A 17,161-nucleotide genomic window follows, 5' to 3' on the forward strand; every position below is an offset into this window, starting at 1 on the left:
AGGAATGTAAAATCCCTGGGAAGCCCTCTGACTGGCCAAGTTGTGGCCAAGGAAAAGGCACCACTACTAGCAGCGATCATAAAACCACTTGAATTGGAAGGTGTACAGCTCCCGGGGGAGAGGCACAGGAGATGGGATCCTAAGAAGATAAAATGCTGCAACAATATCTACTTTAAGAATTTCTATTAAGTTCAATGTCTAATAATATTAAAACTCAAGCAAACTCATATACATGACGGATTACTAAAATCCATCTTTTTAGTGGCCAAAGTAATACCCTGTACAACAATGGCTTGTCTTCTGAGCTCTATTATCTTATATCTGCAGAGGTACTACCGTGAAGGTAGCATATTAAGAGTATGGAATGTAGCAGTCAAAACTGCAGACCTCAGCGAGTCCCAGCTCTGCACTTTTGGGTAAGTTAGTTGACCTCTTTAGACTTCCTCTTCTGTGCTGTGGGGATAAAAACATTAAAGTCTAATTCACAGGGTTGCTGTGCATATTAAGCAGAGTCAAGTTACCTATTGAATCAAAAAGCAGAGTCAAATTTCCTAGTAAATTTGTAACCAATTTAATATCCTAATACATCAGCTCTAGGTAGAAGACATACTGAAATAATGTGACTATTGTTTGAGAAAATTTTCCTGATAGCATATTGAAAAGAATTCAACATGGTTTAAAGAAAAAAGAATGATCAGGATGACCACCTGTTTTGATATTACAATGGAAACTTCTATTTTAGATTATTTATGACAAAGGAAGAAATTATAATTAGAACCAACTCCACTTTCTTCTGACCACCTCTTCTCTGAAATACATCCATGGAAAATTGTGATATCAACAATTTTTGTCCAGTGAGAGTTACTGTTTATGCCAGTTATAGCTCTGTTAGAGTTCCAACTCAAATTAGCATTCATTTCAAAGAAGGAGAAATGACCTCTACATTGCCACATCTCTCAATTTTCCTATTTCCTTCTGCTTCTTCACAATCCTTCATGGGATCCAAAAACACCATAATGATAATACAGGATGATGGTAATACAAACACACAAAAAAACTAAAAATCTATGAACTCAATTAAAAAACATATCTGTGGGAGAGGACTGCCTGGAAGGATATTTTACTAGCCAAGGAGGAATGTTTATCAGTGTGTAGATGAGACGCCTCGATGAGAGAAGGCATGATAAGTTCAGGTAAAAGCTGTTTACTGAATTCCTATCCAGTGAACCCCAACACTGAATTTACTCACATGAAGTCTAACTGGAGTGTGGTATAGGGTGTGCAGAAGACACAGGTGTTGGGGATGAGATGAAAGCAGTTGAGTGTAAGGAAGAGAAGAATCAGAAGATCAAGGAACGTGTGTATGTGAGGTGAGAATTCCAGTCATTTTGATTTGTGATTGTACATACTAAAATATTGTTTTGTTCTCCAATATTTGCTAAGTCTCCTAAAATTTCTCAAGTTGTCTAATCTTTCTCTAATATTTGCCACCCCTTTGGAGCAATCAACTGTGAAACAAGGTGGTAGTTGGTTTACATTAGTAGGCACAGTTTATTTTACAATCAACACAAGAAACCGAAACACACCACCATGGTCAGCTATCACAGTCGAGCTCTGTGTCAGTACTGCATACACTAAAAACGGATGCCAGGACGTTCTACAAGTGGCAACTATAAATCAGTTTCTAGATAGGAAGCAACACATGAAAAGCTTATGGGAAGATAAAAGCCTTTCAAGTGGAATATGGCACATGAGTTGGTTTTACAATAATTGTGGACACAGTATGTTCAGCCATCATTTAATAAAAAATTTCATGAGACATCTTTCTTAATGCACATGCTGAGGTCACTGTGGCTATGCCTTAGTCCCAGTGGGGAGATTGGACAGTTCTGAAGGTACAAACACTGTAGCTAAAACGTCACTGCAGGAACTATATAAAGTTCAGACTACTCGGAATAATTTCTATATAAAACTACAATTAGCTGAACTATGGCAAAGATCCTTTACCATACAACTTTTCTTCATTTCACTGCATCTTAGTAAGCAGAACCTCATACCATAAATGCTATTTATATGCATTTTATTCACATATAAGTTATGATTCTTTTAATTAACCATCTCAGTGGCTATAAAATTTTTCTTTCTGAAAATCTCTCTCCTATACCTATTCTGCTGGCCCCTTTGTTCCCTAGAGCCTATAGTTCTTCTTTAAGGGGATGTATTTTCCTTTGAGAACAATGGCTAGGAAGCTGGATTTAAAAAGTGAATAGAAGTTTTTCTCCTACATTTTGAAATAAAAATGTTTCCCTTGGGATATCTGTGCACTTATAGAATAGAGGTCACTAGGAAATTAGGGCATGGTAAACAGAGCTTTGCTTGAAAGCATCTATTCTACAGAATGTGGAATCTTGTCATGGTGCCATGCAGCTGCCATGCGGAAAGGAGGACACAGTCACAGGAGTTTTCCAGCTACCTGCCAGGGTGAGGACCATTCACGCTGGCACTTGCTCTGGCTTTTACTCCTCAGATACCTGTGAACCTGCAGGCATGTCCTGTAAGTCTTCCAGCCCAGCAGCACTCTGAAGAGATTCCTTCTCCCCTTCCACGGAGCCTTTCGGTTCGCAATCCTCTTGGGAGATTCCCGTTTCATCCTCTGCCTGTTCTTCAGGAACGCAATTCAGATTGACATCAAGCTTGCCATCTGACCAAAAAAAAAAACAATGATTTTGTCCCTACTATGTGCCACTCTTCTAACGGTTTTATGTGCATTAAATTATTTAATCTTCGTAACAACCATACGAGATAGATTATTATCATTATTTTATCAATGGGGAAACTGAGAAGAAAATGGTGCGGTAACTTGCTCCAAGTTTCACCACCAGTAAAGCAGAAGAGCATTTGAACTCAGGCCTCTGGCTCCTACCCAGGCCCTGAAACCAGGATTAATGAGTGTCTATAACATTTAGTGTGTGTGACGCTTGACAATGGGGAACTCCCCTTCTTCCAACAATCCTATTCTCCCACTTGCTGAGTACTTGTCCAGCTGTTTATCCTCTGTTCTCAACACACAGGATACAAAAGTTTGGTCCAGAAAACAGGAGAAGGCATAGCAGTCAGAAAGCCTGACTATTCTCCAACAATTTCTTAATAAAATTTAATTTTAAATAAATCATTCGATCCCACTAATAGTGTTTCTCAACTAAGTGGTAAAGGGGACATGGTGCCCTGAGAGGTAGGTAATGTGGCAGTGCTCTATCAGAGCCACCTGAGTGACTTTCTCAAACTCTGGGTACTCCCCGGAGTGTAGGATGTTATGAACTCTCCTGCAGGGGGCATAGGAGTGGGGGTGGTGCTCCTCTCTAATATGTGAGTCACTGTTGGAGCAACTCCCTGTTTTTGGTGAAAATGAGTCATATACCTCATGCGGGAGGGAGAGGAAAAATACTTTGGAACTTTCTGTCTTGGTTGCTTGTAGAAATTTTACCTGTTCATTAGATCTGCAGTTTAATCTATATAAATGTACTCTGTGATTTCACACAGTTTTGTAAATTAAGATATTTAAAGACTCCCAACCTTAAAATCTTTGGGTAACCATTAGGGGAAATTTAATTATTTCTTATTCAAAAACCTTAAAATCCTTTGTGAGCAGAAGTTAAGTGAATACTCATTTGGAGCCCCAGGGTATTTTCATGAGTCAGAATGAAGAATGTGGAATAAACTATATTCCTCAGAATTATATGTCTCTTTGTTTTCCAGTGACTTCTAAGCTGTTCATATTTTAAACATGATCCCAGTGATTCAAACTAGGGACACATGCAAGTGTGACTCTCACGTTGGTCACCCCCAGGTTTCCTTGGTCTCTGGAGAAGATTCAGTTTCTGCGGGCCCTGTGTCAAAATCTATCATTTCCCTTTTCAATAAGAAGCAGTGTGAGCTCAGTTTTTATATACATACTGTTTTCCTCTTCACTCTTTTCTTTGGCAGCTTCCAGCTGTTGTTTCTCATAAATGTCCTTTAGATTCTTACAGATTTTCTTATGTGCAAACCAGTGTGTTTTCTGGCAGGTTTGATCACAATATATCACCTGAAAGCAATCATAGATTTATTTCATTTCAAGAGCTGTGGCTACATAATTTTCCAACTATGACATTAAACCAAGAACTATGCTGTACAAGTTTTTTATACTTTATTTTAAAACCATGATGTATGGATGTGCATTATTTATATTTGTAACTTTTAGTTTATACTTTATAACAATAATGGATGTATAACAAATAATCTACCAAAGACTCTAAATGATTTATTAAGAACCTACTATGTGCCAGCCCTGGTCCTGCACCATGATGAGACATAGCTATTGTCACAGAGGAAGCTATGGTAGAAAAAGAGCAGGATGGAAGAGCATGGAGAGGGAGACACTGAACAACATGATTTATATACAGTACAGGATGTAACAGCAGTAGAAGCACAGAGGAAATGGTGACTCACTCTGGAAGGAGGGAGTCAGCAGACAGAGAAACAGGAAAGAAGCATTCCAAATGGAGGGAATGTCTTGTACAAAACGCAGAAGGAGGAGATGGAATGGTACGTTCAAGAACAGCAATAAGTTTGCAGGAGAGGAGAGTTGACTAAATATGGACATGGGACTTGTTTTGGACAAAGGAATGAGACAGCATGGCAATTTCAAGGCTAGACCTCAGGAGATCTCATGTGGTCAGTCCTACTTGCCCCCTTTTACCTCTGCCATCACTAGGAGAACATGCACAGCTTGGCCTGCTGGTCCAAGAAGGACGACAGACACATGGAGAAGACATGGCCCAGCTGAGCCCAGACAACCACATGGGAGAAACAGTAATTGTTTTAGGTACTGAATTTTGGAGTGTTTTTATCCAGCTATAGTTAACAAACATTAGAGTAATTTCCACAACTCTAGCTCCATTGCACACATAAAGAAACTGAGGCTCAGAGAAGTAAGTGATTCAAGGAGATGAAGGTAGAGACGTTCATATGGCAAAATGTGATAGGTTTTATCAATATGCTGAGGAATGTCAACGTTCAGAACTACAGGCAAGTAACGTTATCTGTAGGGTAAAGTGAATGTACAGACACCTGCCTGTGGGTGGTAGTTGTATGTGAGGAGAACCCAATCAGTTATGTCTTTTATGAAAATACTTCTGGCAGAAGTGTTTAGTACGGTCCAGAGAGCCTAAGAATTGGCCATAGTCAGAAGGGAGTTGTAGTTTTACAAGGAAGAGCTATGAAGAGACTGTAGTTAAAGTCAACTAAAAGATTCAAGATTGCATATTTATGAATCATCCTATTTTAGGTTCTCATAATTGCACCAGCTCCCATCCTCCATTGATAATCTTTTATTTTCTCACATTCATCTATTCATATTCTTTTTTCTGTGTGGTCAGCACAGAAGCGAGAGCAGGCAAAAATCTGGCAGAAGATAGGGCACAGAACTACATTTCTCTTCCAAAATTACTTTTAAGTATTAGATGTAATGCTTTATATCTGATTATATTAGAATTTATTAGAAAACTAATGTCAACCATTACATTTTCAGAATATTAAAACTCAAATATCAACTTGGATGAAATCTAAACTGGATATCAATGAACTTCAAAGAACTTCATTCTTACCATTTTGCACACTGAGCATCTCTTACTTGCTCCCTTTTCTCCACAGGTAGTGCAAAATTCAACATCCACAAAACCCACTTGCCCAGTGATGGCTTGGGTAAGTACGGAGAAAGCAGTAGGATCAGAACCCTAGAGTGGGTGGGAAGACAAGAAAAAAATGCTCTGAAATATCCATGGAAAGACTACAGAGATAACACTCCATGAACAACATTGTCAAAAGCAGAGACAAAATAATTAAAGCAGAGATTACACAAACTTTACCTAAGACATAATGGAAAATACCTCTTTGTGTATATGTTTTTTTTTTTAAGGGTAGTTGACAACAGTATTGCATTACATTAGTTTCAGGTGTACAACACAGTGATTCAACATTTATATACATGATAATTCTAGGTACCAGGTATCACCATACCAAGTTGTTACAATATTTTGACTATATTCCTTATGCTATACATTACATCCCGGTTACTTATTTATTTTACAATTGGAAGTGTGTTTATATATATATATATATATATTGTGAGGGCATCTCATATTTATTGATCAAATAGTTGTTAACCACAATAAATTTCTGTATAGGGGGGTCAATACTCAATGCACAATCATTAATCCACCCCAAGCCTAATTTTCGTCAGTCTCCAATCTTCTGATGCATAACGAACAAATTCTTACATGGAGAACAAACTCTTACATAGTGAATAAGTTACATGGTGAACAGTGCAAGGGCAGTCATCACAGAAGCTTTCGGTTTTGTTCATGCATTATGAACTATACACAGTCAGTTCAAATATGAATATTCATTTGATTTTTAAACTTGATTTATATGTGGATACCACATTTCTCTATTATTATTATTTTTAATAAAATGCTGAAATGGTAGGTAGATACGAGATAAAGGTAGAAAACAGAGTTTAGTGTTGTAAGAGAGCAAATGTAGATGATCAGGTGTGTGCCTGTAGACTATGTGTTAATCCGAGCTAGAAGAGGGCAATAAACATCCATGTATGCAGAAGATTTCTCTCAGAATATGAGGGGGGAGGTTCTAAGCCTCACCTCTGCTGCTCCCCATTTTCTCACCAGATGGCCCCCTGCGACTGTGCCTGTCTTAGGTTGTTCCTCCCTTGAGGAATCTTACCCGTCTCTGGCTAACCAGTCATCTTCCGGGGCCATACAGGGAAATGTGAAGTTGGTAAGTGAGAGAGAAGCCTTATTGTTTGAAAAAGTTAGCTTTTTACTTCTTTGCATATTTATGCCCTGTGGCTTCTATGCCCAGCATTTGTCTTGAGGTGTCTTTACCACTTGGAAGAATTATGATACTCGGTAAATTCGCCATGTGGCACGAGTTCTATTTAAAGGTTGTGATTAGGAAGGAAGAAGAAAAGCTATAGAAGTAGCAGGCAGAAGAAAACCTGGGAAGATTGATTATTTCTTTGACATATCTTCTTGTAGAGTAACTTCAGCATGGATAGGTTTTAAACTACTAATTAAATTGTGCACACACATTAACATAATAGGAATATAGTTACCTAACCAAAGCATACCTGTAATTACCAGCCATCTCCAGTGAAACCAAGAGTGTATATGTTTTTCTATACAAAAATATATAGGAGTATGTGAAACAAATACTAACAGATTTAAAGAGGGACATAGAATGCAATGCATTCATTTTAGGAGACTTCAACACAACGCTCACTCCAAAGAACAGATCAGCCACACAGAAAATAAGTAAGAAGACAGAGGCTCTGAACAACACATTAGAACAGACAGACCTAACAGACACCTACAGAACATTCTTTCCAAAAGCAACAGGATACACATCTTCTTAAGTGCACATGGAACATGTTCCAGAATAGATCACATACTAGGCCACAAAAAGAGCCTCAGTAAATTCAGAAGGTTTGAAATTGTACCAACCAGCTTCTCAGACCACAAAGTTATAAAACTACAAATAAATTATGCAAGAAAACAACAAAGCCCACAAACACATGGAGACTTAACAACATGCTGCTAAAAAAATCAATGGATCAATGACCAAATGAAAACAGAGATCAAGCAATATATGGAGACAAATGACAACAATAATTCAACACCACAAAATCTGTGGGACACAGCAAAAGCATTGCTAAGAAGGAAGTTTATTGCAAGACAGGCCTACCTCAGGAAAGAAGAACAATCCCATATGAACAGTCTAAACTCACAATTAATGAAAACAGAAAAAGAAGAACAAATGAGGCCAAAAATCAGTAGAGGGACATAATAAAGATCAGAGCAGAAAATAAATAAAATTGAGAAAAAAACAATACAAAGAATCAATGAAAGCAGGAGCTGATACTTCAAGAAAATCAACAAAATAAATAAATACCTAGCCAGACTTATCAAGAAAATAAGAGAGTCTACACACATAAACAGAATCAGAAATGAGAAAGGAAAAATCACTACGGACACTACAGAAACACAAAGAATTATGAGAGAATACTATGAAAAATTATATGCTAACAAACTGGATAACCTAGAAGACATGGATGACTTTCTAGAAAAATACAACCTTCCAAGGCTGACCCAGGAAGAAACAGAAAATATGAATAGAGCAATTACCAGCAAGGAAATTGAATTGGTTATCAAAAAACTACCTAAAAACAAAAGCCCTAAACCAGGTGGTTTCACTGCTGAATTTTATCAAACATTTAGTGAAGACCTAATACCCATCCTCCTTAAAGTTTTCCAAAAAGTGGAAGAGAAGGGAATACTCCCAAACTCATTCTACAAGGCCAAAATCACTGTAATACCAAAACCAGGCACAGACACCACAAAAAAAGAAAGTTACAGACCAATGTCCCTGATGAACATAGATGCAAAAATACTCAACAAAATACTAGCAAACCAAATTCAAAAATACATCAGAAAGATCAACCATAATGGTCAAGGAGGATTTATTCCAGGGATGCAAGGAAGGTACAATATTCAAAAATCCATCAACATCATCCACCATGTCAACAAAACAAAGGAAAAAAACCACACGATCACCTCAATAGATGCTGAAAAAGCATCTGACCAAATTCAACATCCATTCATAATAAAAACTCTCAACAAAATGGGTACAGAGGGCAAGTACCTCAACATAATAAAGGCCGCATATGACAAACGCACAGCCAACATCATACTTAACAGAAAGAAGCTCAAAGCTTTTCCTTTAAGATCAGGAACAAGACAAGGATGCCCACTCTCCCTAATTATATTCAGCATAGTACTGGAGGTCCTAGCCATGGCAATCAGACAACACAAACAAATAAAAGGCATCCAAATTGACAAGGAAGAAGTTAAACTGTCACTGTTTGCAGATGATATATTGTACATAAAAAACCCTAAAGAATCCACCCCAAAACTAACTACTAGAACTAATAGTTGAATTCAGCAAAGTTGCAGGATACAAAAATAATACACAGAAACCTGTTGCATTCCTATATAGTAATGATGAACTAGCAGAAAGAAATCAGGAAAACAATTATATTCACAATTGCATCAAAAAGAATAAAATATCTAGGAATAAACCTAATCAAGGAAGTGAAAGACCTATACTCTGAAAACAACAAGACACTCATGAGACAAATTAAAGAAGACACCAATAAATGGAAATACACCCCAGGCCCATGGATAGGAAGAATTAGTATGGTCAAAATGGCCATCCTGCCTAAAGCAATCTACAGATTCAATGCAATCTCTATCAAAATACCAATGGCATTCTTCAATGAACCAGAACAAATAATTCTAAAATTCATATGGAACCACAAAAGACCCTGAATATCTAAAGCAATCCTGAGAAGGAAGAATAAAGCTGGGGGGGGAGGTTACGCTCCCTGACTTCAAGCACTACTACAAAACCAAAGTAATCAAGACAATTTGGTACTGGCAAAAGAACAGACCCATAGATCAGTGAAACTGAATAGAGAGCCCAGATATAAACCCGTACATATATGGCCAATTAATATACAATAAAGGAGCCATGGATACACAAAGGAGAAATGAAAGCCTCTTCAACAACTGGTGTTGGCAAAACTGGACAGCTACACGTAAGAGAATGAAACTGGACTATTGTCTAACCCTATATACAAAAGTAAACTCGAAATGGATAAAAGACCTGAATGTAAGTCATGAAGAAAACATAGGCAAAATCTCTTGAATATAAACATGAGCAACTTTTTCCTGAACACATCTCCTTGGGCAAGGGAAACAAAAGCAAAAATGGGACTACATCAAACTAACAAGCTTCTGTACAGCAAAGGGTACCATCAGTAAAACAAAATAGCATCCTACAGTATGGGAGAATATATTCATAAATGACATATCTGATAATGGGATAACATCCAAACTATATAAAGAACTTACATGCCTCAATACCCAAAGAGCAAATAACCCAATTAAAAAATGGGCAGAAGATCTGAACAGACACTTCTCCAAAGAAGAAATTCAGATGGCCAACAGACACATGAAAAGATGCTCCACATCGTTAATCATCAGGGAAATGCAAATTAAATCCACAATGAAATATCACTTCACACTAGTCAGGATGGCCAACATCCAAAAGACAAGAAACAATAAATAATAAATGCTGGTGAGCATGTGTAGAAAGGGGAACCCTCCTACACTGCTGGTGGGAATGTAAATTAGTTCAACCATTGTGGAAAGCAATATGGAGGTTCCTTAAAAAACTAAAAATAGAAATACCATTTGACCCAGGAATTCCACTCCAAGAAATTTACCCAAAGAAAACAAGATCACAGATTCAAAAAGACACATGCACCCCTATGTATATTGCAGCACTATTTACAATAGCCATGATATGGAAGCAACCTAAGTGTCCATCAATAGATGAATGGGTAAAGAAGATGTGGTAAGTATACACAATGAAATATTATTCTGCCATAAGAAAACAAATTCTAGCATTTACAACAACATGGATGGAACTAGAGGGTATTATGCCCAGTGAAATACGCCAGGCAGAGAAAGACAAGTACCAAATGATTTCCCTCATTTGTGGAGTATAACAACAAAACAAAACTGAAGGAAAAAACAGTAGCAGACTCACAGACTCCAAGAAGGGACTAGCGGTTACCAAAGGGAAAGGGGGTGGGGAGGGAGGGAGAAGGAGTCTAAGGGGCATTATGATTAGCACACATAATGTAGGGGGCATCACAGGGAAGGCAGTAAAGCACAGAGAAGACAAATAGTGACTCTATAGAATCTTACTATGCTGATGGACAGTGACTGCAATGGAGTGTGTGGGGGGGGATTTGATAATATGGGTGAATGTAGTAACCACAATGTTGCTCATGTGAAACTTTCATTAAGATTGTATATCAGTGACAACTTAATAAAAAAAGCATATTTTAAAAATTACATATATATATATAGGAGGTAAGTCATGGATCCAAATAGTCAAAAAGAACTGACCATCCTCTAGTATAAAGAGTCTTTCAATTGGGATTATTCAAGCCCACAAAGATTTAAGATACAGGACAATGAACTCAGAGTGGAATTTTCTTCTGAGAGTTGACATCAATACATATATTTATTCTGTGGGAAATTTCACAGGGCATATACAAAGGTTTAAGTATCTTAATTCTTAAAAATTGGTGCAATTTAAATGTTTTAAATTCTCCACATATTTAAAACTATTTACTAGATGTGGGTCTGCAATTCTATTAGTTAAATTATCACCTTTACCAGTGAAATGTTCCAAACTCTTCAATTGAAGAGACATACATGCAATTGCATCAGGGTATTATGAAAAACCAAAAGTGTGAAAATTATTATTATAGGGTGATTGAAAATTAGAATGGGCTGCTGAAGAGGCTTATGAAATTTTTGTACACAAAAATTCTAAGGGTAAATATTTATTTGACTGGGATGATGCTGTCAAGACTTATTTAGACCAATCTGCTTACTTACCTACTTATCTACTCCTAACAGTTCTTGCTGTGAGCTTTTCAAGTTTACTTCCTTATTCCCAAACAAAATTTTGCTCATTTTCATAATTTTCATTTTCATTTCAGTATTTGCTTTTCCTTCCTAAGAATATTTAGTTTTATCCTACCAACTGTACCTAATAGAGCTTTACAAATATCACCTTTGAACAACGTTTTACCATTATTCTGTGTAATCAAGGTACTCAAAATATTCAAAAGATTTAAGAAGTGTTTTAAAATTAGCATTCATTTTGAAACTGTCATGCTCATTCTGCAAACAAATGATGACTGGGTTTCTTTTCATGTTAAAGTGTTAAGAATTCACTTTTAGAATGAAGGTAGTATAATGGTGAGAAAAACGTAGGTGAAATTAAACCTCAGATGCTAAATATTTAATAATTTCATCAGGAATGAAGGTCTATGGCAGTTGTGCTCAAATGCTGGTGTGCATCTGAGAACTTGTTAAAAATTCAGATCAATCCCTCCATCCCACACCTTTTCAACTCAAACTTCTCAGGATATGGTCCGTGCACCTGGCATTATTTCCGGTAATTCTGGGACATACTAAAAGCTGGGGAATTACTGGTATTTAATGTTATGCTAAAGACTTACTAATTTATGTAATTCTTTTGCCTCAAAAGTAGAATATTAGATCAGACATCTGCATGGTCCACAAATCAACAGAATATGATATACTCAACATATTTTTTTTTTACAACAATCACATTTTCATGTTCAAATATTTTTTCCAAAAATGCCTGAGACATGTTCAAAATCTGCCCCATAATGGGCCTTTTGTGGGAATCAGAACACATAAAAATAATCTATTTTTGTGGTGTAACCAAAGGTAAAACTAAAAGGCATTTTGCTAGGAACATGGCTATTAATATGAACTACTGTTTCAGAGAAAAAAAATGATGGTACAGCTGACAAACCCCACGGAACCTATCTTCACTGCTGGGCAACAACTTGCTTTTATACAAAATCTTGTCATCCACTTTATTAAGTAAGAAATCTGTTTAGGCACCAGTGCACCTTCCATGGAAAGATATTCATTCATCCTAAAAACAAACAAAATGCTTTATTCGATTTATCCTATAAAAGCAGAGACATTAGCTGGTCTTCCACAAGTTAAAATATGCACTGTCGATTGATAAAGCAAAACATTTTCCACAGTAAAATCTGTTATAATGCTGAAGCAACATTGCTTAAACATAGCCATGCCTCACAACTCCTTTATGACAAGACAGAAAGCAGATAGCACTAAGCAGAGAGGGAAGCAAACACCTCTGCTGGAGGGCCCAGGCCTCAGTCAGCATCATCAGAGAGCCTGAAGTGATCCTCGTGGCAGCAGCCCTGAGACTCACCAGATGATGATGTTAGCACTGCTTCAGAGGCTTATGAACTTGCAGCTTAACAAAACCAATTAGGCGATAAATAGCGGCTATCGAGGACATTCACAACCACAAGCATTCCAGATAGATAAAATTTTACAGACAGAAGAATATGTAACACTTAAAGAACAAAAGTTTTTAAAGAGAGAAATTTTTCTAAAATGTACTAAATACTATCTTATCTTCCCTGACAAATATTTTTTTGATGACTCAGAGATCACTAGGATAAACATTAACCATTATACTCCATGAACTCTAACTACATTATGATACAGGGTTAAGATGAATTGTTGACTCCTATACTGACCTGCCTTAACTTTTTCTTTAAATACTCTAGGCTATTTTACTTTTCTGGTTTCCCCATTGAAGGTGAACTGCCAGTTACCACTTGTTAGTGCTGGAAATACTCCACTACAGGCACTACTTTATCACTTCTCTGATACCTATTCCCCCAGCTTCCTTACTAACAGAAGCATAATTTTGTTCAGAGCAGCAGGGTTTTGACCAGCCAAAAACACTCATTTCCCCTGAGGCCTGTGTGGCCAAGAGTGGTCATGGGGCCCAGGCTGCAGGTTTCTAGGAGAGCTCATGTTTTCCACCTATGAACCCTTTCCTTTTCTTGCCTGCCAGGGATAGGAATGTGAGCTTGGAGGAAGAGCATGAGATGCCTTGCAACCATGAGTTCATAAGCATGAGTATAGTAATCTACATGGTTAAAGAATATTGGGTGGGAAAATAGGAAAGTTTTTGGGTCTCCAATCCATTTTGAGCCACAGTGCCAGATCTTCTCTTCCTACCTTTGGCTTCTGAGTAAATGTGAGTAAATAAACCCTATGTAAATTATTTAATATTTACAGTAAAAACACATTCATAATTGATAAACCATCCTTATAATTTGCTAACTTTAATCTTCAAAAAGCTTAAATACCAAATAACCAAGTATATGAAAAAGTAAAGGTAAAGCATTTCTATGTGAAATCAAAGAGAGCTCTCATGCATAAATCAAAGCAAGGACTCCATGAGATCTTCTTGTCTGCTTAAGTCTTATTTCATGGTTATGAATAGGTAAAGTCTTCATGTATAAAGGAGCACCTGGAACCCATTTCTAGTCCTGATTTTTCATACTGAGAATGATTTAACAGCCTAGAGGAGGCAGAGAAGAACTGATATGCCAGAGGGAGGGAGGAGGCCATGGATGGGACTAGTATCAGGATCAATTTCTTGCCTAACAGACAAAGGCTGATATAAGATTTGATTGAAATGTATAAAAGCATGACTGGTTTAGATGAGATGAACAAAAACCTTTCAAAGTAGAGAGGGCAGCAAGTGTCTTACGAAATACTACTTAAATAACTATATGATAAACAGACAATAAATAGTTTTAAGGACACACAATAAAGTTAAAATTTACTTCCCATTAGTGGGAAGTACAAATGGAATTTTTTCAAGTATGGAAAATTTATAATCAGAAACATTAATGTAGAACATAAGAAGCTGGGAAATACTTTGAAATTGTTCACCAGAACATACAATGAGCTTTCCAATGACTCATACCTTCAACATACCCACTGACCAGAAATAATCAACCTAGACTATTAATTCTTGCTTTCAGCTAGTCAGAACTCCCTACTGGTTGTTCACAAGCTACAAGTGTGTATGTATTACACAGCAGCTGTGTACCCACGTTTACACATTCAAAGAGGAATTTAAAATGTAAGTTTCCATATACATTCTGACACAGAGGAATACTGCATATCAAACCACGAGCTACGTAAGTGAAAGAAGAGGATTTAAGAGGGGAAATGGATAATATAGAAACAGAATTAACAGGCATATTTCTCTCCACAGTTGTTCCCGAAAGTTTCCTAAAATAATAAATAATTATTTCTTTATTATTAATTAATGCAAAAGAGACCTTTCCTTTAATTGAACAAAATACAGTAATTAGGTCTTACTGATAGAGTTTACTCAGTTATGAGAAGTCTTACAATTTCAACAGGAGCAATGCTTCGCACCAGCTGCTGGAGGAGAGTAGCTTCACAGTAAGGAAATTTTCGGATACTTTCTCTAATGATCTTTTCTTGATACACTGGAAAGCCATCAGAAGGTCGGCCTTTTAACAAGCTGAAAGACATTTTGTGAAAAGTAACTGGAGGTGAATCAGTAAGCATTTCTAGCTGAACCCATGAACTTTTAGTACTTTCTTTGATACTTAAAATTTTCATTGTCTCTTCAAATCATGGTGATGGGCTCAATTCAAATTGCTATTATCTCTGCACATTAGGCTAGGCCTCCTCAGGTTTAGGGTATATTTACAGACATGACCCCTGCCATCAAAACACTAAACACTTTATCAGGTTAGCTTGTTACTTATTACCAGGTTAGTTATTTGTACACAGAATGAAAATTCTCATGGAGTCACACCCTTCTGACATAGTTCATTTATCTCAGTAAATCTATAGGAGAATTTGATTGCTGGTGGTTAGAGAACAAGGGTAACACACATCTCGCTCAGGTACAGTCATGGAGATATGAGGGCCTTTATGAATCCAGAGCAGCAACCTCTCCTCACATTGGGAACTGGGCTACTTTCTAGCTCTATGATCAGGCACACACTACTTAGCCTCTCCAGACCTCAGATTCCTCACCTACAAACTGGGGATTGCAAAAGCATCATTGTAAAGAGTATAGGATGATTAATCACTTAATCTAAGGATAATATTGTCCCTGTTTCTTACAGATCAAATGTGAGCCCAACAGTAACAATCACTGCTAAATAAAATGCATAATTTTTTAAACTATAATGAGGCTTCATATAATAAGACATTATCCATTTGAGTGTATTTTATACATGACATGGTAAAAACAGTACCTTTTGATGAGAGTGTCCAGTTTATTCTCTCCGTCTTTTAAGAAGCTAATACATTTCTGAAAGATACAGCTGATGTAATGCATTTTCATAGCCAATACTTCATTCATGTCTCTCTGCTTCATACATTTCTCACAAATCAAATCCATCACCTTGTAGCATTTGTTCAGAGCTGCTTCATCTGCCAGCAGAGGATTCTCATTTACAAGCATCACAATCTAGAAGAAATTCCACTGAGCTTAGAAATTCCATGGAAAAATTTTTCATATACAAATTAGGTAGGTAGTCAGTTTTGGTTGATTCAAGGATTACCAAATAAAGTCTTTCTTATGGTCCTTTATTTATTATGCTAATCCAAATTAGAATGCAAATTACCACTGATCAAAGTCATAAAACTAATACCGAAGGGCCCAGACATTGTGGAATCTGTTTAACTCTGTATGTCTAAGTTATCATGTGGTCTGTCATCTAGCTAAATCAGGATGTTGGTATGACATTCAGAGTCATGGTTTTACTGTCTCTGTAAAAGGCACTTTTATTAAAGATAAACATGACATATTTACACACCTTTTATATATGAATCAAATCACTAAGCAATTAGTACTTTTCATTAACATTACTGAGCTTGGGAATTTCATGGCTAGAACTACAATTCTCATTAATTCTTATTAATTATAATGAAATGAGATTTTTAAAGAAAGAAGTCTAAAAATAAAAGGTGTATTATTTTCCAATTAACTACATTTCTCTGTGGAAATTTTCATAATATGCTTCTAATCACATACAATAATGAGAACAGGTCAAAGAGGAAAGCCAAAATAGCTTTAAAAGGAGGAATATTAGAGCTATCAAATCAGATACATTATGAGTCCCACACTTTTCTTATATAAGCTCAAAATTAGTGTAATAAAGAGTATAGAGTGTTTTTCTTAATTGGCTTTTTTTATAGGGTAGATTACCTAAAGTAGGTCTGCATAGGGTAGCTGTAAAAATCCATGGTGACATGCCAGTAATGTAAACATGTGTGCACCATCAGGGTGTTCTATGTGCAGAGCAGAAAATCAGTATTTGTTAACCTACGGGTTGGAGCTAACTGCGTATCCTCAGGCAATGTAAATGTTAGGAAACAAAAAATAGTAGATTTCATGAATGAGATCTTTTTCTTTAGACATGAAGAAAGATAAGTTAACTTAAGTAGAACCCGTACCTAGCCGCCTACTTGGAAATTAAACATAGGTTAAATGTCCTTGTGAAATTAAAATGATTTTTCTTATTTTGACACTGCTAGAT

General features: G+C 36.7%; 1 protein-coding gene across 1 annotated transcript in view; it reads right to left on the reverse strand.

Annotated features, from left to right (window-relative positions):
* Positions 1-547: 547 nt before the first annotated feature.
* ANKMY2 (ankyrin repeat and MYND domain containing 2) overlaps positions 548-17,161 on the reverse strand; it is a 42,972-nt gene continuing 26,358 nt past the window's right edge. Inside the window, exons 6-10 of the mRNA XM_036894457.2 lie at positions 15,875-16,089; positions 14,991-15,126; positions 5,646-5,774; positions 3,955-4,084; positions 548-2,701 (exon numbers count right to left, since the gene is read on the reverse strand). Coding sequence (XP_036750352.2) covers positions 2,517-2,701; positions 3,955-4,084; positions 5,646-5,774; positions 14,991-15,126; positions 15,875-16,089 — 795 coding nt within the window. The 3' untranslated portion in view covers positions 548-2,516. The remainder of the gene's footprint in view (positions 2,702-3,954; positions 4,085-5,645; positions 5,775-14,990; positions 15,127-15,874; positions 16,090-17,161) is intronic.

This window comes from Manis pentadactyla, chromosome 7 (assembly GCF_030020395.1).
Source record: "Manis pentadactyla isolate mManPen7 chromosome 7, mManPen7.hap1, whole genome shotgun sequence".
Taxonomy (NCBI): Eukaryota; Metazoa; Chordata; class Mammalia; order Pholidota; family Manidae; genus Manis; species Manis pentadactyla.